Genomic DNA, 27940 nt, shown 5'->3' with positions numbered 1-27940 from the left:
GCTCTCTCCCATGGCCTCTTTTAGGTGACTCAGACCCTAATATATGGACTGTCAATCAAAACGGTACAATTAAGACTGGGAAACTATACATCTGTGTACATGTATGCCCCCCATCAAACTTCAAGACAGATACATAGTAGAAGAAGAAGTGGTAATTAAAAACGCAAGATCGTATATGATGCACAGTCTATCACCAGTAGTATGTGGGCATACCGCTATATAAAACCACAGTCTATCACCAGTAGTATGTGGGCATACCGGTATATAAAACCGGAGAGAAGACTGGTTTAGCATAAAGGCCAGCTTTCCCTGCAATGTCTTATTTCTAATACAATCTTTATTTATACCCAGAGGGTTGCCTGAGCTCATTCATGGTCATACTATACAGCAATACTACACTACTATACTATACTATACTACACTTGTTCATGTCTAGGACCCCCAAAATGACCCCCCCCCATTTGAAAATATATGCCAGGGACACCCAGAAGAGAAGATTTGGTAACACTTTATATTAAGGTCGCCTTTATAATGCATTATAAGCTCATTTATAATTCATTATAATGTGCTTATAAGGCATTATAACACTCGTTATACATGTTTATAAATTAAAACCATGTATAACAACTTATAACAACGTTTATAACATATTATAAGTGCTGGTCATAATGCATTATTATGCTCAGTGGAACAGCACATTATAACTATTATAACTAAAGAACTTATAAAGGCACATAGTGAAGTGCTGTAATGTCTGTGTCATAATGCATTATAACCAATGTGTATTAAATGGAATAATGTCTTATAAACATCAATAGTGTGTGTGTGTGTGTGTGTGTGTGTGTGTGTGCTTCCCTCCGCCTGTCTCTTTCTCACGCTAAGCCTTTCATAAGACTTCCTTGTATAGGCGGAAAGAGGCTGCTCTTAAGATGGATTGTCGCTTCTCCAGTTTCCCAGTGAAGGATTGTTGGAAGACCTTTTAATCTCTCCCGGTGTTCTTTCGGCAATAATTGTTTGTGGAAAAGGATATATGGGCCATTCGTCCGGGCCTTTGAAATGTATCAGCCATGCCCTGTAAAGATGTCAAAAGCCTGTCTCTCTTTCTCTCTCCGAGTCTGTTCCTGCTGCCCTTAAATGCAGATCAGACATCGCTAATCATTGTGCTGCTGTTTTGCACTGATGTGATAGAGAATGACTTATGAGATTTATAAGGGATTTTATAGTTGACATGATCGGAGGCTGATGTGTGTTGAGCTTCCAAAATCCCTCCCCCCTTATGAAAATGATCGTTTTCACTCACATCTTGTTTGGATTCTTAGTCGGATCTTAGTTTCTTAAATTCCTTCAATTTGGTTTGCAAGATAGGTGCATTTTTGAAAGATGCCTTCATAGTTTTTGGCCTTGTTAACTGCAGATTATCCCCTGGATCCGTCCCCTTCCCTTCTATCTGTGGGAACATTATCCATTCCTGGAACCAAGCAGAGATAAGCCGCTTATCACTAATAAAGTCATACTGCATGATCAGAACACAGTCCATGCACCCCGAGTGAATGTGGGCATTTTCATTTTGTCTCTTGTTAATATATGTAAGTCTACAGTACGCTATATGAAGCCTATTTGGGAAGATAAGGAATATGAAATATGCCTTCAGCCAGACTTTGGGCAGAGACACCCCTCTGTTCCATCATTTGGAGTTTAAATATTAGAGGAGGAAGATTGCCTGGTGGTTCCCAGAGCTAACAGCTGGGCAAACAGTGAGCAGTATAGATAGATTCAGATTATGTGTTATTTTTATCGTGAGCCATCGCCTTCAGGGATCAGAAGCACAAATAGATTTGCTGTCTATTTTTTGCCACACTCTTCAAGTAAAATTCAAATGGATTCAAGCTTGAGGAAGTGCAACATGAACAGAACAGAACCACCCTAAATGTTTTAAATTCTAAACATTGGTTAAGGCGAGTTGGTCAAAGACGTGGTTGTCGAACATGTTAAGCCCCCCACCCCCACATCTCTTTTAATTTTGACAACGCTTAACCATTTCCCTAGCGTGTCTGCAGCTCCTGAGCGATGCTGCAGTCCCTTTATTGTGGTCTTTAATGAGCCATTCAATTCAGACCTCACACTGTGGACTCCTCTTTACCTGCTGGCAAAAGGCCCAGTGTAAGACTGATGCTGTGCAGACCAATGGGGGGAAACCCTGAAAAGGGCATGCTTTAAAACCGAGTCCTTTGCCTGAAGTGAGTCAGCGTTTCACATTGAAGAAGCGCCGAGAGCCAGAAAGCTTCCGTACAGTACGGCAACAAATTGAGTATAGTTTGTACCGTTTGTAGCATACATCAGCTCATGATTTATCATTGTGTGTTTCCAAGCTGAGGAGCGTCTGTACCTTTGTAGCATACATCAGCTTATGATTTATCATTGTATTTCCAAGCTGAGGAGCGTCTTTTCTCGCTACTGGTATACAGTATAGCACAATGCTGTTTTGTCAAGCCATAGTTAGCGTTACAAATAAACAATTAACAGTGCATCATATTTGATGACTCACTGCCGTAGGGACAAGATGTTGCTGCCTAATGAATATGGGAATTGGCATACATTCTACGACAGGGGTCTTAACAGGGGGTCCAAGACTCCTAGGGGGTCCTCATAGATACTGCAGGGGGGCCGACAAACCTTTGTGTGATACGGACTTTCGTTTGTTTCCCTATCACACAACCCTCGCATCCCTATTCTGGGGGAGGCAGAAAATAGCAGGCAAAAATAGCAGATCTACAAGCTTGTGCAAGCAACGATGTGAGCTTGTAGATCGGCTATTTTCTGTGTAGAAGAGGTAAAAAGAGCTGACCATGTAGCAAGCAAAAGGTCAAGTTTACTAAGTATTGATTGGTTAAGTGGTTAAATGTCTGAAAATGCACATTTAACATGGTGTGTGTGTGTGTGTGTGTGTGTGTGTGTGTGACACAAAGTGGCGCTGTTGAGCTTCACACTGTGCACAGGTGCATGATGGGAAACTGAGTTGTTTGCACCACTCACTTCAGATGAGTCTGATTTTTAGGGGCGCCCCTTCTATAAACAGCTTTTGTCCCCACACGTCTCAAGATTTGCCATTGACAATGAACGGAGAAATTACGTCAGAATTCCGCTAAATATGACGTAAATTGTCATATGTAAACGAGCAAATCGGCTAACCAATCACATGATGGTGGGAGCACTTGGCCAATAAGGGACCACCTTATGTACCTTATGTATAGCAATGTCAAATGTCTGCTGACATAAATTGATGTACGATGACAAGAGCGCCCCTCATTTCACACGGGTGTGATTTCTTTGTAATGGGATGATTTATCCACTTTCTGAAAAGCATTTGTTTCATAAAAATCCACTGTAGACATGTTATGAGCTACTTTCTGCTAAGAAATTCCGTGCCTGTGATATTTTTTTCTAAGTGTCTAAGCTCATAAAATGTCTACGGTGGATTTTTATGAAACAAATGCTTTACAGATTGAAAGAGGATAATTCAAGGTTGCCCTACATCTGCAATGTTGGTGAGTTTAACGTTGTTTAATACAAGCAGATCAATGAAGGGTATTGCAATTTGCAACTCTAGATTGGGGCACTCTTTTATCATCATACATCATCTCATTCTGGCCAATCACAATTTGCGTCCTCACTTTTCAATGTTTGTGTTTACATAAAACCGTAAAGCTGGGCATAAGAGGGGCTAGCGACCCTCAAAAATCTAATGTTGCAAATTGCGGCAAAATTTTACTCTTAAGAGTCCATTTTGACACTCAAATTTGACTCATGTCAACATAAGTTGTCAATGGCAAATCTATGACATACTGTACCCGTACCGTATGACTATATGAGCATGCCCATATATGGGCATATACTGATTACATCAAGGATCTCCATGCATACGCATCAAAAGTGGCGCAAGTAACCACAGTATACCGCTAACGAGTAAGACGCGCGAACGCGGGAAGCGAACGCAGATCGTAAATTGCAATAACAACTCAGCTCCATATATGGGCACAAAAGGGGCCAGGTCCACAACAAACAAATCACTGGCCCCTTTTGTGCCCATATATGGAGCTGAGTGGACCTGGCCCCTTTTGTGCCCATATATGGAGCTGAGTGATTGCTGATGCAACACACTCCATATTTGGATAGCGGGACAGACAGACAGACACACACACAGACATGATCTGCTAGGTCTCATAGTAAGTGCTCACTGCGTTCGCAATCACTGTGTTCGCAATCAACTTACAAATTACATATACACAGAGGCATTTAGTATTAATATCACTATAGTCCAAGATTAAGTCAATTTAAAGCAATTGACAATTTTAAATAAATAATTAAATAATTATACTGTATACGTGATAACATATTTTATTTCAGTTTATATACCTTTTTTTTCATCGGATATCGATGATTTATTTTTCTTTGAGAAACTAAAAAGGGATCCAGAATAATTCTAAATCGATAAAACTGTATTTCTTTTATAGATAGAAACTTGTACCATACTTCATAATACTACTTTTTTACATGCATAAAGTAGGTAGGTAGCAAATAGCTAAACCTAATAATTAAACATTTCAAACGTTCCTTCACAGAGAAGCTGAGATTTGACAGTTTGTAGCGGTCGACAGTACTTGCGCGCTCTGCTTGCGCACTAGTAGGCCATAAGTGCAACAAGCAAGTAGGCACTCGACAGAGTGCAGTTCTAGTTTATTATATGATATATGAAAAGCGATACTCAACTCTCCCTACTGCAAACCACTGTAATGTTTTGGAATAAGCGGTTCTTTTTTCTGTATGAAAAAATAGTCTTTAAGTTGCCCAAGACTGTTAGCCTTGTCCTGAAATACAATCCCGGTCTCCATTTCTAAAGCCCAAGCTGGCGTAACATAGAAGAGCAGAGGTTTCCGACTCACGTCACAGAAAACATGGCGGCGTCCATACGGAGCATCGAATATCTCCTCTGATTTTACACTGGGTTCAGCATAAAGAGTCCTGTCTACAGATTAACCTAACTGCCAGGTTATTATGGACCAGAACTGGAGCTCCATCTACATGTGTACAACAGCAGCACTAACCAAGGATGGGGATGCTGAGGTTGTGGTCCGCTACAAAGACAGACCCTGGAACTACCTGGAGAGTGAAGAATACATTGAGCACTATGGAACCAGTCCGGTGTGGACTGGCTACAGGAGAAACCACAAAGGAAGTATCCTCCCCGCAGAAGACACGCAAGAAGTGCATTAGGGGAGGCAGAATCTGCAGCATGTCCAATTTGCAGGGATCCAAACATCATCCTCCACCATCAGAATGTTAAGCTGTTGGAGCAGTTAATATGTCCATATACTAGGATGGTGTATGACCCCACTCAATCCCAATGCGGAATTCACAGAAGACTACTCCAATAACCACCATGCTGTGGGGTCCACACCACCTCCCCCATGCCTTAACCCTGGTGAACGCTGGTATAAATGGTATGGCACCATCGAGCCAGAAGAGACAGAGTAAAGTAAAGAAGATGTACAAGGCTTATCTTAAAAAATATCATTGATATAACTGATAGACCATGCTCTTCATATTAATGTTACTGTTTCTCCCACATACTTTACCTGTTTTGTATTCCAAAGGAATTTACAATAAATGGCAATATTATGAAAGACAAAACAGAAGAGCATCCCATTTTCGTGCTAGAAAAGGCTCAATGCCGATTATGCATTAATAGCCAGTGTGCACCGCAGGGAGGGAGAGAGGGTGGTGTCGAAGGACAGATATCACCTCTCCTATCAAGTGTAACAAGGGAGGGCCCAAAAACCAGTGGTCTCCTAAATCAAGGGCTAACATGACAAATATCCTGTGTGATGGATGTCGTCTACACAAGATGCTCACTGCCTCCTGCCAGTTGGCCTGGTGTTTCATTCCACACCAGCATTCCTCACTCCTCTTTTCTTCACTTCCCACATCCCCAACCCAAATCCATCTCACTCCTCTATTCTTCACTTCCCACATCCCCAACCCAAATCCATCCAAAGGAGGGAAAAGAGGAGAATGGCTCTCTCCCCGCTATAGGCAAATCATTTGTCCTGCGAATTATATATGTGAGCCTTTCAACCCTGCTGTGTTTTGGTACAGTATACACAGTTGCTTCTCTTCTTTCTGTACCACAACATGCCTTTACACCTGAACAAGAAAGTTTGGGGTTAACCTCTTAAGCCCTATGATAAGTACTTTGTCATATTAAGAAGAATAGTGAAAATAGCTGATCTACATATTGATATTCTTTATCAGGAACATAGGCAAACCACGAGATAATGGGCCTCTGGGCCCACCGACATGCAAAAGCCCCCCCCCCCCCCCCCCCCCCTTCCTTGAGCCTTATGATTTTTTAGGTTTGTAGAATCGGCCTCAGGTCTTAATGGGTTAGACACTATTATGACTGACAGGCACCATGGTCACATCCGAACTCAGCCACCAGCTGTCCAATGATTGGACAGCTAGATGCAGAAAAACAAAGACGACAATGTATCTTTATTTTCCTGAAGCTGCCAAGCTGCTTCCAGTTATATTAGCCGATGCCACAATGCATTAGGCCTACCAAAACGGTCTTCGTCCTCGACGTGTATTCTGAAGCAGTTCAAAGAAAGGCTTTAATGTCTAAAAGATTATTCCCATGCAGCAAACGTCAGTTAATCTCAGAAGGTAAATTGATATAATCCTCCCCTCTGTGCCGGTTTGGTAAAAGCTGTGCGGTCTCACCAAAGTCAATGGGCTAAACAGGAGCATGTGGAAGAGCTTAACACATACTGGAGCTCTGCGACTGTCTCTCTCCTTTGAACAATTAGTAGAAAGATGGTTTTGACAGTTTTAGTCTAATTTCTGAGCGTTGCTAGCTGCTCTGACATGTTATTTTGTGTGTTTGGATGTTTATTCCTCACCCCTGTGATTGACCCCATGTGGGTCAATACATCAGACATCATCACCATACATCTTCATCAACGCATTACTCACTTCAGACTGGGTGTGATTTTTGAGCAGTGTTAACTGCTCCAACGTGTATCTTTGTGTGTATGTATTATATACCCCCCCTCCCATGACGTCATGTACATGGCAGTGTACACAACACAAGTGTGATTGTGCCCCTCCAAAATCTGGCTTCTGGAAGTTACGTCATGACAGTCAAATCTCTGGACTTTTAATGATGTAAAAAACAGCACCACTCGTGACATCAGGTGGCAGCCAAGTCTACGGCCTTTTAGAGTACAATGTGTGTTTAAAGAAGTGAGGTGCCCCTCACTTCACACGAGTGTGATGTTTTACATCAAATTGGCTTAAGGGAGGACCGGCCCACAGGCTGTTGTTCCGACCAACTTCACAGGCGAGTTTCAAGTTGTCTGTCTCGGGATACGTGAAGGACAGCTGCATACACACATGGGTCGCTCGCAGAGATTTGCGTAATGATGTCATATTGATGTCACCAGGATCTACATGTATGGGGATTTGTGGATGTGTGGACAGTATATATACAGCATATTTTGGAGAACCGCTGGTCCGACCACTTCACCCCAGGGTCCTCTGCGATATATATGATGGACGGATACTGTAGACGCACACGTGGGCGCACGCAGATGTTTGCGTAATTTATTGAGATACATACTATAACGCGGGAACAATTCAACATTGAACATCTGCTGTAGTGGTTTCACCGTTTCAGCTGAATGGAGAGGACAATGGAGGGAGTGAGCTCCAGTAGTCTGCTGTCATCCAGGAAGAGGAGGAGAGAGGAGTCCAGTGGCGAGGCAGAAGAGGGAAAGGTCAAGGTCCCCAGATACACTGTGACTCTGGAGCACCCCGCACCTTTTGCAGACGAGCTGGTTCCAGCTAAGGAACCCTATCTGAGAGTCAGCATGGATGAAGCAAAGAAAGGAACCCCACCTGACAGGCCAGTGCGGGTTTACGCAGACGGCATATTTGATCTTTTCCATACCGGCCATGCCAGAGCTCTCATGCAGGCCAAATGTCTCTTTCCAAACACACATCTCATCGTCGGAGTGTGCAGCGACGATCTTACCCACAAGTACAAGGGCTTCACGGTGATGAGCGAGGATGAGCGCTACGAAGCGGTCAGCCACTGCCGCTATGTGGACGAGGTGGTGAGGAATGCTCCCTGGACCCTGACACCAAAGTTCCTCGCCAAGCATCGCATCGACTTTGTGGCCCACGATGACATCCCTTACTCCTCAGCAGGAAGCAATGACGTTTACAAGCACATTAAGGACGCCGGCATGTTCGCTCCCACTCAGCGGACGGAAGGCATCTCCACCTCTGACATCATCGCGCGCATCGTCCGTGACTACGACATGTTTGTGAGACGCAACCTACAGAGGGGCTACACCCCCAAGGAGCTCAACGTCAGCTACATCAACGAGAAGAAGTACAACCTGCAGGATCGCGTGGACAGGGTGAAGAGGAAGGTGCGGGACGTGGAGGAGAAGAGCAAAGAGCTGGTCCAGAAGTTTGAGGAGAAGAGCATGGACCTCTTCCAGAAGTGGGAGGAGAAGTCCAGGGAGTTCATTGGCAACTTCCTGCAGATGTTTGGCCCCGAGGGAACCCTGAAGCACATGCTGAGGGATGGAAAGATGGCCCGCATGCTGCAGGCAATCAGCCCCAGACCGAGCCCCAACAGTAGCCCTGTCCGCCAGGAGCGCACCCCTTCGCCCCGTCGCTTTCCGCCTGCACCGCGGCGAGGCTCCGGGCCACCCCTTCAGCGAGGACGACGACGATGATGAAGACTAGGGTGTGCTGTTGGTCAAGTCAGTCAACCAGGCAGATATTCACTGACTGCCCAAGTCCGATTCTTGCCCCATCCAAACAGGAATCAGATTGTTGGTGATGTCCACCGTCATATATAATAATATATATATAGTAATATATATTGGCAGTATAAGGCATACTACCGGCTCAGTGGCCTTGTGGTTAGAGTGTCTGCCCTGGGACTGGGAGGTTGGGCTTTGATCCACCACCGGGTCATACCAAAGACTCTGAAAAATGGGACCCAGTGCCTCCCTGCTTGGCACTCAGCATCAAGGGTTGGATTGGGGGTAAGTCCCTGCGACATATAGTGTCATGTCCAGGGGGTGTACTTGTACATCAAGCTACCTCACACTACAGAAACAGGAGATAGGCTCCTGCCATATGGGCCTCATGGCTCGACAAGGCTTACTATAAGTATAAGGCATACTACGGTGCTAGTTGCAGAGCTTGAGGATTGCCTTTTTCTGGTACGTGATGCTGTTGTGCGACAGCACGAGTTAAGCATTACTCACACCATGTCTTGTTATTACATCATACCAGAGCCACTACGGCAAATCTCATTGCCATGGGTTTTCTCTGCTGTTTTACTGTCATCACAATATCGCCTTTTGAGTCATGGGTTCTCCATATATGGTCGTCTCTCCATATTCGGGCATAATCCGGGCACACATACAAACTCAAACTCATTGTGAACATGGTGTTTATGCTTTATTGTACAGTTGGAAAGGTAGTTATAGACACATACAGGCTAGCCTTTACCAGGCTAACTTTATTGTACAGTTGGAAAGGTAGTTATATAGACACATTCAGGCTAGCCTTTACCAGGCTAACTTTATTGTACAGTTGGATAGGTAGTTATATAGACACATTCAGGCTAGCCTTTACCAGGCTAACTTTCAAATAGAACGGGCGCGGATGGATCACTTCCCAATGTTGGTTACCTGATTTGATTTCTCCCTTCGTTGTGAACTCCAACCAAACGAAAGCAGAGACAGCCTTTCAAGAGACACCAGGGCACAGATATACCCCGTCCCTGTGACCAAACACATTCTCTACTGTGCGGCGGTCCTCTCCCTCCCAATAAAGCCCCTCCTATGCCCAGCTTTGTCTGTTTGTGTCAACACAAGCACGATGATTTGATTGGCTGATCACCCCATAGCGATGATTTGATTGGCTGAGCAAAGTACATGTTGAGGATAAAAAAGTAAGGGAAGAAAAGTGAAGACGCCAAAAGTGATTGGCCTGAATGACATTTGTGATGATTTGATTGGCTGAGCACGGAATGTGATGTATGATGATTTTTTTTAATGGCTCTCACAGGAGACTTATGATGTGACTTGAGAGCTGCAATTTGCTTCTTAACCCATTAAAACCACTGAGACCCTGCAGATCATGTCTGTCTGTCTGTCCCGCTGTTACTGTATATGTGGACCTGGCCCCTTTAGTGCCCATATATGGAGCTGAGTGATTGCTGATGCAACACACTCCATATTTGGACGTATAGCAGGACAGACACACACACAGACAGACATGATCTGCTAGGTCTCATTGCGAACGCAGTGATTGCGAACGCAGTGATGGGGCCAGGTCCACTCAGCTCCATATATGGGCACAAAAAGGGCCAGGTCCACATATACAGTAACAGCGGGACAGACACACACACACAGACAGACAGACATGATCTGCAGGGTCTCAGCTGCGTTCGCTTCCCGCGTTTGCGCGTCTTACTGGTAGTAAGTGCTCACTGCGTTCGCAACAAGCTCACCGGAATCTGCTATTTCTTTTACATTTTTGAAAAATCTTGTGAGATTCAGATTACTGACTTCGAAGGCATTCGTAGAATGCACCTCTTATTAGGTTAAAACGGGCAGGCATTTCAGCTAGGCAGAAGCCGCAAATTAGATGGCAAGGGTGCAAAGAGGGTGCTATTTTAAAAGGTTTTTTAAAACTAGTCCTTACCCGTTCTGAATATATGAACAGCAAATGATGTTCAGTGTGGGTAATGCAATGTAACAGATCACATTACTATTTACTGATAGGGGTGGAATTGTTTACAGATGGTCTTGGGAAGTTGGGTTGGGTACAAAAGTAGGCTAATTAAACGTTTATTTTGCAAGTAAATGCTGTAGTACAATCATAAGTTCACCATTTATGTGTGATGTAAATTTGGTGGTGAAATTCTGCCTATAAATGGAAGTTATTGAATATTTTCACATAAATATATGGGCACAAAGGGGGGACACACGGACACACACACACACACACACACACACACACACAGACAGACAGACAGACAGACAGACAGACAGACAGACATAATCTGCTAGGTCTCATAGTAAGTGCTCAATGCATTCGCAATAAATGCACCATGTCTCTAGTCTGTATGTACGTACGTGTGTACAGCTGTAATGCACGTAACTCGAGAAACGTTCGCCCCACTGAATTCGACACACGCGTTCCACACCCCCACAGGGAGTGCAGTGCCCGGTGTCAAGTCGGTTGGACCCACAGTCGTCCAGAACCGCCACAAAAGGCCGGGCTCTGGACAGGCCCCCTGCCCAGGGTCCATATGTGGAGCTGGCCTGTTCCGACATCAACATTCCATATTTGGGCATGCCTGACACAGAACTCCATATATACAGTAGGATTAAAGTGACACAGAGAGACAGATACAGAAATCTCCATATATGGGCATAAAAGGGACAGACCGATGGGTGGAATTAACGGTTACTCTGACAAGGGTACAATGGGTATTGCGTAGCTGGGTGGGGCATGGATCTCCAACTTCCATCGTTACTGACTCGGTGCTCTACAGCCAGTCTAGTTTGGCTAATAATAGCTCATTTCAATACTGAGCCACTATTTGTAGCTGAACGAGTACATGATCACGTTACATTACTTATCAACGTGATCCACATTATTATTGCGAACGCAGTGAGCACTTACTATGAGACCTAGCAGATCATGTCTGTGCGTGCGTCTGTCTGTCTGTCTGTCCGTGTGTCTGTCCCGCTATCCAAATATGGAGTGTGTTGCATCAGCAATCACTCAGCTCCATATATGGGCACAAAAGGGGCCAGGTCCACTCAGCTCCATATATGGGCACAAAAGGGGCACCATATAAGGAGTCCCCAAACCAGCTATACGTCCAAAACCCAAATATGTACGAGCTGCGTTCGCTTCCCGCGTTTGCGCGTCTTACTCGTTACCTTAATTAATCTTCATGTCATGTACATTCCAAATAAATAATGAATAACCACATTCTCGTGTCATAATGTTATAATCTTATATTAGACAGCCAACAGACTAGTGATACCTTCCAAAACGAGTCCTACTCTATATACATTTTGGCCATTTGAAAATAGCCGATCTACAATTCAACACATTGTGAGCTTGTAGATCTGCTATTTTCCAAAGATTTTGAAAACAAGGTTGCTGTTGCTTGGCTCATTCTGACCACCCTTGTGTGAGTCGTGCCCTCATGCGTTCCCTTTGGGATCAAACAAAGATATAATCTACATCAGGTCCTTTAAGTCCGTCCGTCTAAAGCAGAATTTTTACTTAGTTGTGTGTTGGTGTCGTGCACCAAAAATAGCCCATCTACAAGCTCACCGTGGCAAGACTGAAGAGAGGAGGATAGGATTTGGAATAGAGATGGAAAAAGGACGTGCAGCCTTTGACACCAACTTGACTTATTTTTCTCAGCCCTGATCCTTCTCTCAGTTCGTTCTGTCTTTCTCTGAATAATGTCCAAAGGCTGTAGTGGGGAGGGAACCCACTGGCATGCTGGGTTCAGGTCAGGACCCAGGTGTAGTTATTACTGCAGGGACTACAGAGCTGCATGGGGGAACGCACTGTACACACTGGGAGGGAGGGAAGTCAGGACCACAACAAGGTGTGTGTGTGTGTGTGTGTGTGTGTGTGTGTGTGTGCACGTACACACGCACGAACGCACGTTTGTGCAGTTCTTATCACTGCATGCACAAAACAGTCAGCAGCTGAAGAAAGCCTCTTAGCCAGCAGTGAGCTGAAATAAGATTGAATTGAATGGCAGTGTTCTGACTTCTCATCTGCTCTTTGTCTAACCAGGGGCTCTGCAGAGCTCTCTGATAAGCACCACTGTTGTCACTTGCTCCTTTAAGCCATTTAGCAACGGCTCTCAGAGCCACCCATATTGTACTACCCTCTCCCTCTCTCTCCTTTTGCTCTCTCTCTCTCTCTCTCTCTGTCCCTCTCTGTCCCCCCTTTCATCCGTTGTCCTCTATTGCCTGTGACCCAAACCTGTCTCTGTGTTTCCAGTGTGGCTGCTGACGGTTTGATATGATTATGCAGTATGGAAAACAATTCGTACGAGCGCTGTCTCAAGCAATATCGCTCAATTGTCCCCGACACCAAAATGACCAGACTTTTCTTCCTGTGGTACAGTATAAACAACAAGTCCTTTTTCATTTGGACTGAGTGAGGCTTAGCAGAGTGTATGGTAGAGACTAATACAGAGTGTATGGTAGAGACTATACAGCAAGCTTGTTTTGGACAGTTTGTTGCAACCTCATCCTCAGTTAAAGTCCTTTCAGCCGCATCCTTTATTTTTTCTTTATCTTTTTCTCCCGATTCCAGGTTGTTATGACAATTCCCCATTCCCGTTTAGGTGGAGGCTCCACAGCTCGTATTAGCCAAGGTGTAAAAACATAATTATGTATTGAAACCCTGAGGAAGGCCTCCTGTCGTAATGTTGGTGTCTTGTATATTTTAATCGATACGTTTTTGCATGGCGGCTACGAGCTGTAGCCGCCTTCCTCCTAAACATTTACAGTATATCTACCGTGGTCAGCACCTACAACACTGTGCACTCCCTCGCCCTGTAATCAACCATGTCACCCAATGCGTAAAGACTGTGTAATGCTGGTGTAATAGATACGTGTTGACACCACTACAGTATAATAAACTCTGGAGTGACGGTGATGTAATAGTGTGTGAATCCACCATAATTCCATTTTAGTATTCCCAGCCGAGGATTGATTTAAAGTTAACAATTTTATGACACGGCTCTGCGAGAGACAAGCTGTCTGTTAGAGGGTGGGTCAGTCTGCGTGTCTGGAGCTAATCTCACAAACCTCTGGACAAGTGCCACATGTCTTGTGCACAATGCCAGTAGGCCACAAAAGCACCTCCACTCATTTATTTTCACATACCATTTATGTTTTTAATTTTAATTTGATAATGGGTCTCCACTCCAGTCCACATTTGGAGTCATGTGTCATAAATAGGCAACTGATTATGGCCACATGAGGTCCAAGATCCATATTGGAGCGGATTGCAGCCCTGCCATTACCATGTGGATCCATAGATTACATTAGATCTTCTAAACAAGGCTCTATAGTATTTATCTACACGTTTAACCACGTGCTGGTTGTCTAGATGGACACTGTATAGAAAGGACGGAAGTTCCACATGCACGCTTTCCCCAGATCCTCCCTCCAACCACAAACTTAACTAAAAGGTAGTAATTAAACCCATGCCCAAACTTAACTACATTTAATTAATTAAACCCACACCTAAACTTAATTTGTGTGGATTCATTAAAACTTTGTTCATTAAAATGTACACAGCAAGTTCTTGTGGAGGAGGAAACTTGACTCATTGATGTAGAGTTACTTTTTTTTCCTCCTCCTCTCTACCTCATGCCAATACATATAGTTTTTGCATGTGCTAATCATCTGCCATTAGTAGTTAATGGTTCCGCTCTAACTGTAATTGTGTGCCCAGGATTTTTACGCGTCTCTTCACAAAGCATGTTAGTTTAATTACTCAATTGTCTAAGGGACCAGACCTGTGTGAAAGCACCTTCTCTTAATTATGTTCACTTTACTTTGGCAATTAAGTGAATGCAAAGTCATGGATGACATCATGCTGATCTTTTGTCTTTGTGTCACACTGTACTGTACTGTACTGTACTGTATAACTATTTCTATTTAGTATTTAGTGTAAGAAATATCAGCTAAATGCCTGCATTGTAAACGCAAATGTTCCTTGTTTCCTTTCCAGGATTCGACCCATACCAATACATCCCGGTCAGAACCAGCAGTACGTCCTGAAGCCCAAATATTACCACTCACACACCACACACACCCAGACCCATCTCCAGCCACAGCCTGAGAGGCCCATCCCTTTCACTGTGAGCCACAACCCCATCCACGGTGAGTACCACCCAACTGATGTGCACTTTCTTGACCACTTTCTTAAACCCTATATACGCCCCCCCCCCCCCTCTTTACAACAAATCTCTTAACTGAAAAGAGACGATCTCCAAGCTCACAGATTGTAGGTCGGCTGTTTTTGCCCGAATGTAAACCTATTATGACAACATAGGGATGCTAGCGTTCATGTGGTTAAAGGGGCATAGTTTTGTGAGGAGGACATGCGAAAGTCTGACATAACACTTGCCACCGCCTTGAGAAAAATCTCAGCTAGACTTTGTAAAACGCATCAAAACATATTTTAGCCATTGTTAGCACTCATAATTGAAATAATCTTCAAGTAAGCTTGTCTGACCGTCATTTAGGTGCCTAATGGAATAGAATATACAATAGAATAGTCTCCACTACTTTTGGGGTGCTTTTTTGTCACTGTATATATTTGCACGTGAAATGTAGTCTCTGCATTTACCCATCTTATAACTACTAGGAGTCTTGCCTACGCATCGAAACATCGCTGGCCTGGCCTGGCCTGTAATAAAACCTGGGACATCCAGGGGCTCTGCTGAATGTTTTCACACTAGTTGACAAGGCAACGATGAACCTGGTTCGGAAAAACAACCCCGAATCCAAATGTCAAGTTATCTCTTTAATGAGCTCAGGCCCAGGTGTGTTTTCAGAACCTCGTTCCTTAGAAAGTGGATGCCAAACAAAGCCGAGAAGCATTCTGTAGGAGTTCTTCTAGGAGTGAACTGAACCCAGTTAAGAGTCAAAGCCACTGTTCCCACATCGGCTCATATTTACTAAGTGATGATTTTGTAACTCTGAAGGCATTCCAGGACGTTGCCAACTGTCAAACCTACATGCCAGGGCGAAGTCCCCAAACGTGTTAAAGATGTTATTCCGAAAATGATTTTAATTCCTTACAATAAAAATGTTGTCGGCTCCATATTAAGATCCCTGAGCTCTCCCAGGCCCTCGCCGGCGCGGGGAAAGGAGAGAGTATAGTATAGGGAAGACGTGGGGGTGGGGGGGCTCAGTAGAGAGTTAGAGTCTGGGACAACTAATCTGCTGTTAGTTCTGGAAAGTTTCACTTTCCTGCTTTCCCCTCCTTCTCTTTCACCATTTTTCGTATATCTCTCCATCTGTCTGTATGTCCGTCTGTTCTCTCTCTCAATCTCTTTTCTTTCTCGTCTCTCACACACGCACACGCACACTCACACACACTCACAGTCTCACACGCTCTCTCTCCCCTGCCATTGTGCTGTCTTCATGCCGAACGGCCATGAGCTTTGACATTGGCCAGTGTCGACGGATTCAGAGGGAGCCAATTAAACCAGGGGCTGTTTGTTCTTTTCAGGGGCTGCTTGATTGATCGCCGCCGACCATTAATCACTGCCAAACAGACACGGCAGTGGCTGCGCTACTCTAATGCCAGCCTGTCATTATTTTAACACTGTGGGCTAGGGCGGCAACCCCTTTCTCACATTACATACATGCGAGCCAGGGAGACTTCAGCGCCGTGCCACAGCATGGCGCGTCGCCTCGCCACACACACACGCACAGCTCCACACACACACACACACACACACACACACACACACACACACACACACACACACAGTATAACATCCCATGGAGACAGCAGCACATACAATCATGCAGCTTCCATTGGAACGTCTCTGTCCTGTTGTATGCTCAGTGCTCACGTCAACAGAATGAAAGAGAAACACCTGCTGTTTAATTAGGGGGAGGCATGGAGGGCAGGTTGTATGTGAGAACTGTACGTGAGTGCATGGGGGTGGTTTGGAGACACAGAAGTTTGTTTGTTAAACACTCCTCAACAAAGTTCCTGGTATAGCCAAATAAAAACACAGACATCTGTCCAACTAGAGCAGCGATCAGATTGGCTTCTACTGTATCATCCTGAGTTATGATTTCAGAGAGATGGGGATAAGTGCGGAACCAAAACAAAGTTGGTATGATGATAAGAAGTTACCCCCTCTTCCTTCCATGAACATATGTTACATTTTGGCTCCGTTGCCTCCGGACAGACTTTGCTGTGCATGTTAAATCCATTCCGATCCCCTTTTCCTTCACTTGGTCTACCATGACAATGGATAAAGAAGTGGGTAATTGTTCCTCACAGGCAACCTCCCACCCCACTCCCCCACCCCGCTCTCTCACGCACGCACGCACGCACGCACGCACGCACGCACGCACGCACGCACGCACGCACACACATCACATCTGCTGTAATGCTGCAAGGGTGTGGAGAGAATGTGAAGCTTGAAGTTCGGGCAGCAATTGGATTTGTTCAAATTGCAGCCCCAGCGGTAATGGCATAAAGACTTAAGCATTACCTGCTGCGCGGGCCTGTCGAAAATGAATTATTAGCCTCATTTTCAGAGGGCAATTTCAGATAAAGCCTGTGCGTGCGTGCGTGCGTGTGTGCGTGCGTGCGTGCGTGTGTGCGTGCGTGCGTGCGTGCGTGCGTGTGTGCGTGCGTGCGTGTGCGCGCAAGATCGAGACAGAAGGGAGAAAAATAAGGAATTAAATGACAGAGTAAAGACGATAAACAGTGTCATCCAATGAAGGAGCCCTCAATTGATGGAACAAGTGGCTCGCATGGATATGAATAGCAGGAGGCCGTCTGCGGTGCAGCCTCTGAATACCTGTTATCTAACCCTCGTTGAAGGCTCTCACCCGCTCAATAACCCTCGCCGCGGAAGACGAATTATCTTCCATTTACGGTGTACAGTGCATCCGAACGGTTAAATGGCTTCTGTGACTCAAAGCCATGAATAGGCCTCAGCCGGCGGGCCTGCCGGTGGATTGACTCTGAGATTTTCAATTAATTACTTCCCTTTTTTCATGATATGTGCTGTATTTATGGTTACGCGGGTGATAAGCTGCATATTCCCTCCCCATGCACCCTCGAGCAATATTGCACTCGGTTTTCTGTGACTGGGCTTCGTTTGCAAAGAATGTGATTTCCGACCAGTGCGCAGTAGTAACTAGTAGCAGCTTCAAAGGTTCTGAAAACCTTCTACAGTTCGTTGGCTGCCTGCCAAAATTACTAACGTAACGTTGTGCAGATTATTAGCCAGTAACTGGCTGGTGGCTAGTGGTAATTACAATGTTAGATTTATCAGTGCACGTCCGTTCCTAAGTAAATGTTTTTGGATGAATGTGCAGACTTTGGAACTGAGTGGTTCTGTCCTCGCTGTGCACGTTTTGGGGGTTATTAATGGAGAGGTCTACAGACATAAAGTCTCTTCAGGTCCCAGGGAGCATGTCTGTGTACCGTTCTCCGTTCTCTCTCAGGGGCCATTGTGGCTGCGCTGCTGTTTTCTCAAATAGACCCAGACCACGCCACAGTGACCCAGAGCTACAAATAACTCCCCCGGTCCACTTTGATTCCGCTAGCAGGAGGTAACCGCCATGGAAATGCCCAGACATAACTGATTGCAGGCTGGGGGTTTGGGAGGGGCGGAGTCAAAATAGGAAGAAGAGAGAAACAGGACTAATGTTGCATGTACTGTAGCAAAACACTTCTAGCCAAATTCCAATAAACAAAATCTCAGGGCAGTGATATGGTGAAATTGGTGACCTCACACAACTTACATGGAGGTCTTTAAATGTGGCCTAAATACCGCTAGGTTGAACTCTGCTAATAAACAAACAACGATTTCTACAGTCTACAGCACACGATTGTCACATATTTCAGCAGGTCACCAATTTCACCTACACCACCATGCTGGAGTGACAGAGTGTGAATGAGCGAGAGGCCGATATTTTGGGTATTGGAATTTGGCTAGAGAGACATTAATTCACCAATTTCAACCAGCTGGTGTCCATATTTTGGCTCAATGCCTGCATTTGTCATATTTTATACTTCATTATATGACATTCAAAGCAAATAAAAAAATCACACCCATGTGAAGTGAGGGGCGCTCTTATCATCATACATCATCATACATCACAGGTAGTATTTTGACTGGGGGGTCATATTTTGACAGCAGTATTAGGATGTTGATATTCAATCATCAGCCAACACTCCCCACTGACAGGTAGTTACCCCCCCTGAGCTCAAACCCACAATACAACATTTTGGTTTTAAGATGTTGATATTCATTTTGTATTCATCCTTAGGACCCCAAATCACACCTTGGAAAGCATGAGTGTCTATTTTAAACAAAGTGTTTTTTGACTGGGCAGGAATTACCTGTCATAATTCATCAGCCAGGTGACCCCCACACGGAGTTGCACCACTCACTTCATACGGGTGTGATTTTTGAGTGGTGCAACCACCTTACGGAGCTATGTGTGTGGGTGCCTGCCTGGCTAGGTGGGTATGAGCATGAAAATAGCATGGTTGTTTTTCACCACCTGTGCTCAACCTAACACACACACACACACACACACACACACACACACACACACACACACACACACACATATTTTTCGGGTGTGCCAGTACAGTACACTAGAGGGACCCCCACACGGTAACTCTGTCATTTCTAAACCGTTTCGGACATGGGGCGGATTACAAAAACACTCAAAGCTGGACATAGAGGGGCTATCGCCCCTCCAAAAACAGCTATTCTACCAACTCACAATGCATCACATTAGGGTTGGGATCCGGAACCAGAAGGAACCGGATCCAACATTGAGGAACCGGAATCGGTTCCATCAGAGCTGGCATGTTGACTTCACGTCTGCTATACAATTACAATACCGGTGGTTCACCATGAGAGTACAATAATATTACCAGAAACACATAACAACTTATTGCCTTAAAGGTATATTCAGTGATTTCACTTAATTCAAATATCACTTATTTTTTTGTTTTGTTGTGATAATCCTCTCTACTATAGAGTGTGCTGACCATATAAGGAGTTCCTCCCTGTCCCCAGTTAACCCCTGGGGGTCAAAAAACCTTAGGTTTCGTTTTTGGCTCTATCCTGATTGGATGAAAGGCTTAGGTCCCAGCCAAAAACGAAACCTAAGGTTTTTTGAGTGAAATCACTGAATATACCTTTAAATTATGTTATAGGTTTGTAACTCTGAGTGAGAGTGCATGAATGGAACCAAATGCACCCTATGGGTCCATTTGGGTTTATTTGTGCTCTCAGAGTTAAGGGGATCATTGAAAATGAAACGTCACGGCTTACACAAGCCCCTCTGAGAGTGCACGAATGGAACCAAATGCACCCTATGGGTCCATGTGAGTCTATTGGTGCTCTCTCAGAGTTAAGGGAACGTCACGTCTTACACAAGCCCCACAATTTATCAAATGTGCAGCTCGGCCGGGACAAGTTGCCGCTGTGCGTTACCGTTACCATGGTGATGTAATACGCAATAAACAGAGAACCACTATCCTAGTGGACTCCTAATCAGTGTCATGCATATTCTGAGGAGAACCCATGGGGACTGACATTCAGTAATTGGGTCTTTTGACCAAAATAAGAACATCGTAAATGCAAATCTGGCCACGGACACATTAAGACACATCGATGACCCCTGCTACTCCGTAGAAAGCTTACAGTACAGTCCAGCTAGTAGAGGATATAGTGCCCAAGCCTAAATTATAGAGGATGTCACAGTTGGTTTGATCCCATCATGCTGCAGAGCAGTCGGTGTCGTCATGATGCCCTGCTTGGTGAGCGTAACTATCAGACAGTTAGACAGACAACAGACCCTGCTTGGTGAGCATAGCTAGCAGACAGACTGCCTGCCGAGAATGTTTGCGCTCCTCAAATCAGCGAGCCCGCAGAAATTCCTGTCAACTCTGTCCCACGCGACAGACTGGCCTGTCAGCAGCGAGCTATGGTGCCTCACATCTGGGGAATCCACTATGCCTTCTCTTCTTTATACCTCGGCCGCCCCTCAGCTCTCCCACACGGACCAAACAACCAGAGACACTAAGCTTGGTCCATTTATCTGCGCTACCACTGTGGAACCTCCGACATGTTTGCACCGGGACTCGAACCTCTCAAGGGTCACCGGAAAGCCCAAGAAAGACCCCCCTGTTTTCTAAAGTTCAGCTGTCTTCATCCCCCCCGAACCTCCCCTCCAAGACGTTTCAGCCCAGGTGTGTTCCCAGTCCGTCCCTCCAGCACCAGCTATAGCAGGGGTGAGAAACTTTGAAGATGGAGAGGGCCCCACACTGCCACACTGCGACACGTTTTGAGCTTGTAGAGCTGCTATTTTTGCTATATTTTAATGTAATTCCTGGTTTATTTTATAATTTTTTTATACTTTCAAATGCATTTAGTTATATTTATGTTAACTTTATGAACTTAAATGCAAACATTGGACAATTCTAACGCTAGTCATTCAGCTACTAATATAGACTAAGTAATTAAAGCAGGTCATGTTTTCATGTTTGGAATTGTAACAGCTGAATTAAATACTATATGAATATTCAGATAATAGCCTGCGGGCCACATTAATTGACCCGCATGTGGCCCCCGGGCCGCCAGTTGCTCATGTATGAGCTATAGTGTCCCCCGGCCGGCCGCTCCTCCATGTTGATTGATGTCTGTGTTCTGTCTGCGACGCTTCCCCCCTCTCCATACGCTCAGCAGAACCACAGCATGGCCCCGACGGCACCGCGTGGCAAAATGCTCCAGTGCGCTTACAGCGGCGAAAGAAGACAGCGAGTTGGAAAGGGAGGGAGGTTTTCAGAGAGGTTTCAGGCGGACATGTTTTATCACTGCTGTGGCCGGGGACTCGCTGCTCAGAGCCGTGTCAAAGTAGTTAAGGGTTGTGTAGAACATGGTGCTCGGGGAAGAGCTGTCAGAAAGAGCTGCGTATTCCTCTCAAGATCTCCATGTGGTGGAGAGTTTGAGGAAGACCACCCCCGCCACCACTCCCGATGTCTATGCCACCTGTCAGCAAACATACGGTATTGACTTCTATCGAGGAAAAGAGCTATAGAATCCCCCAGGTTGACCTACCCCCTCCCCCCCACACACACACACACACACACACACACACACACACACTCTGAACCTAAACTACTTTCAGACTGATTTGATCCTATGTCCAGGCCCAAACACTGTTTGGAACACAGACCCACATTTTTGAGTAGTAGTGCACACGGCAGATCTAAGAGCTCACAACACATCGCATTGCGACGTGCCCTGGAGAGACAGAAAGTGTCTCTTTTGGTTCTCGAGCTAAAAGGTTCTGGGACCACTGCACTTGCAGACACACAGAAAGCCTGCTTTGTATCTCAGCACGGTGGTGTCGTGTCATGTCACACACTGAAAATATCAGATCTATAAGCTCACAGTGCGTTGCGATACATCTACTGTGATATATTTACCAGGGTCTTAAAAGATACATCTACTGTGATACATTTACCAGGGTCTTAAAAGATACATCTGCTGTGATACATTTACCAGGGTCTTAAAAGATACTTCTACTGTAGGCTATAATGTTTATCCCAGGAGGGATGAGGCAAAGGAAAAAAATATTGTGTTAATATAATGTCCTTAAATCGGTTAACTGGAGTAAGCCGATAGGTGAGCCAGTGCCCCCCGGTGAGCAAGCAGTCTATGGCAGCAAGCGTCGAAGAGTGCGTCACCTGACACACTTCATAATCATGTGGAGCAAAACAAGCACTCCTTTTCCTCCCATCTCAGCCAATCACAGTATTGCCTATTGTACGGTCTTAGAGGATACATCTAGTACTGTAAGGTCTGATAAAATTCATCTGCTAATCTACTTATTGTGCGTGCGTGGCATGCGTTTGCGTGTGCAAGTACGTATATAAATGATAGGTATAATACTGGCAGGATATTTTTTGCCAACTCTCTATTAGCATTTGGAGTTAAACCACTATATCATAATCGACATCTACTTGCACCTTATGGCAAATATTTAGGCAGCCTAAAACCTCTAATCCAGTGGTTTTTGCCGGCCCTCTCGGGTTCAGAAAACAACCCTCTCTCCGCTCGCTGCTTGGCCGTGTTCCTCGCGTCTCCCCTCCGCCTGTCTGGTGTGAACAACTGACGGCCGCAGACAGACCATCCAGCACAGGAGTCTGGGGTTTATGGGGGAGGTTTTTAGACCTGACACTGGGCTGCCAAGAACCAAAGAGCATTAAAAGATCCAATAGTAGTAAACAGTTGTGACACACAGTGGAGTAAACGGAGAAAATGCGAGAGGTATCTGACGAGAGGTTTTATAAAGAGCTGTTGTTGATGTCATACCGTCGCTGTTGGATGGAAAAAAACGTAATTAAACGTTCAACATATACTATTTTATGCTATTTGTCATAACAACAAAATATATAGGGCAGTGAAAGGGCACCTCTTAAAGGCTTAAGAGGTGTTCATGTTTTGGCCATACATGATAGTGGCGATATACTGTGTATACTGTAGGTAGAAAGAGGTGGTTCAGGACAGTCTGAGACCTGGGACAGATGTTTGTGGTTGACACTCCTCTCTTACTCACACTCCTCTCTTACTCTCTCTCCCTCTCTCTTTCTCTCCCCCTCATACTCTGTCACTTGTGCAGTGCTGGGTTTGGTGGTGAGGTAGGAGGGAGCACTGGGAGGATGGGCGATAGTAGGCGGACGGATGGGTAGACAGACACACAGGACAGCCGTGACTTCATCCCTGCACTGTGGAGTGAAGAGGTGACCTCAGGGTGGACAAATTGGAAGGATTTTTGCTTTTTATGAAACAAACACGTGTAGTGTTAGGTTGCCAGTGTCTTTTAAGAGTGTGCCGTGTGGAACGCAGGAGTTAAAAGACGAAAAGAAGGGGAAGAAACTGAAAAAAAGAAAAAAACGAGGCACAGAAGCTTGAGCTGCCATACCCACTGACCGAAATAAAGCATTGCATTGTGATGTGCCAGTACCCACCTTTCAGAGAGCTTGACTTTTGATGAGGAATTGGAGTGTATCCCAGACTTTTGTTTGCTGAAACTCTCTTTGCCTCCCCCCAGCATTTCTTATCCGTCTCTCCTCGTGTTTCAGAGACACAGGCGGATTTAGGAGCCGTGCAGGAGGGAGAGAGAGAGAGAGAGAGAGAGACACAGAGAGAGAGAGAGAGAGAGAGGAAAAGGGAGACATCACCAGATAAATAAATAAAAAACAAACACTGAAAAGCACACAGCAGAACCTTTTTGTTATTGTTTTGACGGGAGTCTCTGCAGTTCCTGTGACTCCAGATGAGTGATTTAACCCAAATGGATCTGAGACTAACTAGACTCTTCCTCCTCTCTCCGCTTCTCTTCCTGCTGGGGCCTGTGGTGCGGCCGACAGTGGGCAACCACACTGGGAGGATCAAGGTGGTGTTCACACCCACCATCTGCAAGGTGACCTGCACGGGAGGCCGATGCCACAACAACTGTGAGCTGGGCAACACCACCACCATCATCAGCGAGAACGGACACGCCACCGACACCCTGACCGCCCCCAACTTCAGAGTAGGTGAGTGATCTTGACTTGAGTATCTTGGCTTCGTCCTCGAGAACACCTCACCTCTTTTCTGCTATTGTATGTGGGTCAGCGTCATTATTCCGACGGCGCGTCGGACTAATGCAGTCGGAATTATAAGCGGATCCCATTGTATGTGGGCTCACTGTCTTGAGTGCTGGTGCTGGTGCGCGCGTGCGTGTGCACATTGATTCTATGTCTGTCAAGAATATCTCATACGTATAACAAGCATTTAAGTCTGGTCATGGTTAACACTTAAGCCCTATCTACTGTACTTCATCATTCAAGGAAAAGCAAAAAATAATCGATCTACAAGCTCACAACGTGTCACAATGGGACATGTTTTGAGCTTGTAAATTGACTATGTTCGCTCTTTAATTTTTATTTGGGAAAGTATTGGAAGTTTTGGCCTATTAGGGACGCCAGGGTTAGTGTGGTTAAAGTGTGACTACTATAGTTGCCTATATACATTAACCTACTGTAGGCCAGATAAACAGAGAAAGTGTCTTTGATGTGAGAGCGTGATTGTCACGTTGTCGTGGATCATACGGTACGTGTGCTTGGTATTGGGTGAGTGTTCCTCAGTTTGTTCCAGAGACCCTGGCTAGAACTGTAGTGCCTTAACCTGTCCCAGGCCTTATAAGGAGCAGCGCTGTGTCTCCTGCTTCTCCGGACACATACACACTAGTGTGAGAGGAGCAAAACAAGATGAATTCCATCCTGTCTGACTCAGGAGCATCAATATGGCTGGATTCACACAGCAGCAGCATTCTGTTTCCAACAGGCTTGAAAGTGTTAATTGTGCAGACAGAGCTCACACATCCATGATGTTATTCTAACTGCCGCAGCTGGAAAATAGGCTAAATTAGTCCTAGGCCAGTGTTATTAGACCGCTAAAGAAAGCTCCATGTTAAGAATGTGAAAGGCACTGTGGGTATGACATGGAAAAAATAAGAGAAATAATAAATATGAAATTAATAATAATAATAACTAGAAAATACTGTTCCTGAAGAAACAGTGTGGGCTCAAGTGGCTGTCTACTTGATGATGTATTGACCCACATGACATCCCTCTGTCTTCCTATTGGTTAACCCACATGACGTCATAGCCAAGCCCAGATAACAATAGTGGACTCGCTTCTCAAGCTTCACATGACGTCACAGCCCAGAGGACAAATTTATAAGATAACAATAGTGGACTCAAAAACACAGTGTGGGCTGGAGTTGCTCTAGGACTATATAACGGGACTAGAGACTAAATAAAGAGTGGAAATGGACCCACATGACGTCACAGCCCAGTAGTCAATGAAAACTGTGTAACCCCTCCCTCTCTCTTCCTATTGGTCGTACAGGACACTTCAAAAGAAGCCCAAACATTCCCTTTGCGGGGTATAATCACCCTTTGCAAATAATTGAAAAAAGAACAAAACAGAATATGACTGATTTTCAACTGATAACGTCAACACACACCTGTGGACACACTGTCCCATGATGCGGCGTCACCCCGGGCACCAAACACCCCAACAGTTACGGCAAAGCATGACTACAAACGTACCCTCCATCATGGAGACGGGTAATAAACCCTGTTGCAAAACTCCCCGACAAAACACACACACCCGGTTGTGCTATCATATGAGGTTTGGAAAATGTAGCCTATGGGATCAACTCCCTTTTCCTTTTGCCAGTGCACCTCAAAAATGATTATTCTCATTTTAAATTTGTTGAGTTTGGTATAATCGTTTAGTTTGGTATAATAATCGTTTCAAACGATAACAAAACATTATTCCAAACTATTCGTTTGGTATATGTATATTTTATTCGAACTCGTAGTGCAACTATAGAAAGACTAAATTAATTGATTCGCCTTGTGTGGGGGGCGCGGAACAAAATCTATGCAGCGCCAACAGGAAACCCACAACCGGAAACCTTAGATAAAAATGTATTTTTCAAATGTTTGCTAGACCGGTTCACACGGCTCAGTTTTAGAATGAGGCTTTCCTCCGTGTGGAAAGCCTGCATGGTGACGTGAGGTACAGCTATCAATTGACATGCGCAGACCCTTGTACTACAGAATGCTAGTTATATTAGTTATGGAATGTAAATATAAGTGAGTCCGCTCAAGGCATATAAGGCCCATTGAATTCCTGAGTTAAAGCGTTACAGTGCTTAAAACACAGTCAGCAGCACTGATGTCATACTGTGGGGATTACATAAACTTTCTGTTTAGAGTTTGATCATTTCTTTCCCTTCGGGAGAATGTGCAGCTGACATCAGCCTCAGATTAGAGATGGGACTTCATGCTGCTGTCAGAGGGGACTGTCTCTTTAAAAAGAAGCAGAGCACCTGGCAGAGTGTCAGCTTAATGTACCTGCCCAGGCATGCAGTCTGTCCTCTCCTCCTCCTCCTCCTCCTCTCCTTATCTGCTCTTCCCTTCACGCTAGCCTGCCCAACATCCATGGAGGACTTGAGCCCAGAAATCTGGAGGAAGCAGAGGTTTTTATTTACAGTTCAGGCTCGGCTCCAGGAGCCCGGGACAAAGTAAATCACAAACTTTGTTTATCATACCTGGCTGATGAGAGATGTGATGGGAGGGGTGGTGCACGTGGCTCAGTGATAAGCTTGTGTGTGTGTGTGTGTGTGTGTGTGTGTGTGTGTGTGTGTGTGTGTGTGTGTGTGTGTGTGTGTGTGTGTGTGTGTGTGTGTGTGTGTGTGTGTGTGTGTGTGTGTGTGTGTGTGTGTGTGTGTGTGTGTGTGTGTGTGTGTGTGTGTGCTTGCGTGTGTGTGTGTGCGTGTGCTTGCGTGTGCGTGTCGGGTGGGTGGGTGTTGTACTGTACATGTTTGTACTTGCCTACTTGGATACTGACAGGTATGGGGCAAGTATCAAGCCATAGAGAAGATTGATATTGTTTTGATATCGATGACTCATGCAGTGCAGTTTGGAAGTGATGCCGGTCGTCGGCACTGTTGCAACTTTGAAGTATCATTTTGGCGTGCGTGCAAAGATTTTACTTAAAACAGCACGGAAAGGGGCTTCGCCAGTAGCCAATTGACAGTAGGGTGGGTGGGGGTTATTTTGCACTCTAATTGCTACCATTTTCAGGCAGTTTAAAAACAATGTGCCCATTGAGAGTAGGAATCGGAACAAAATTTGGAGAAATAAAGGCATCATGCGGGGAGGGATGAGGGGAAAGAACACACCCAGGATTTTCCTTTTTCTTTTTCTTTAGGCAGGCTTAGCCTGATTTACAAGCAGTGGGAGCTCCATCTTTCACTACATTCCTTCTGGGCTGTGGTCCTGCCTAGTCAGCGCTGAGGGCTGGAGGACTCCAGGCCCCCCATTCAAAGTCACCAAACCAGACAGACCCTAACCATCTCCATCAAGACCTCTGTCTTCATATTGCTCTCTCTCGCTGTGTGATCTGGCAAATGGCTGCACCTGTCAGTCAGTCTGTCTTGCT

General features: G+C 45.2%; 2 protein-coding genes and 1 pseudogene across 7 annotated transcripts in view; 2 read left to right on the top strand and 1 right to left on the bottom strand.

Annotated features, from left to right (window-relative positions):
* Positions 1 to 27940, bottom strand: part of LOC308327786 (long-chain fatty acid transport protein 2-like) — a 512892-nt gene that overhangs the window by 127850 nt on the left and 357102 nt on the right. The window lies entirely within an intron of this gene.
* ltbp1 (latent transforming growth factor beta binding protein 1) overlaps positions 1 to 27940 on the top strand; it is a 150677-nt gene that overhangs the window by 23998 nt on the left and 98739 nt on the right. For all 5 annotated transcript variants that reach the window (XM_080782388.1, XM_080782387.1, XM_080782389.1 and 2 more), the window contains exons 4-5: positions 14878 to 15029; positions 24310 to 24477. In XM_080782388.1, coding sequence (XP_080638514.1) covers positions 14878 to 15029; positions 24310 to 24477 — 320 coding nt within the window. The remainder of the gene's footprint in view (positions 1 to 14877; positions 15030 to 24309; positions 24478 to 27940) is intronic.
* On the top strand, positions 7737 to 8814 carry LOC308328282 (choline-phosphate cytidylyltransferase A-like; annotated as a pseudogene). The gene has a single exon. The product of its transcript is annotated as a choline-phosphate cytidylyltransferase A-like (transcript).

Source organism: Protomyctophum bolini, assembly GCF_963924005.1.
Source record: "Protomyctophum bolini genome assembly, chromosome: 14".
NCBI classification, from domain to species: Eukaryota; Metazoa; Chordata; class Actinopteri; order Myctophiformes; family Myctophidae; genus Protomyctophum; species Protomyctophum bolini.
Note: the sequence above shows the minus strand (reverse complement) of the source record. Positions and strands in the feature narration are given on the sequence as shown.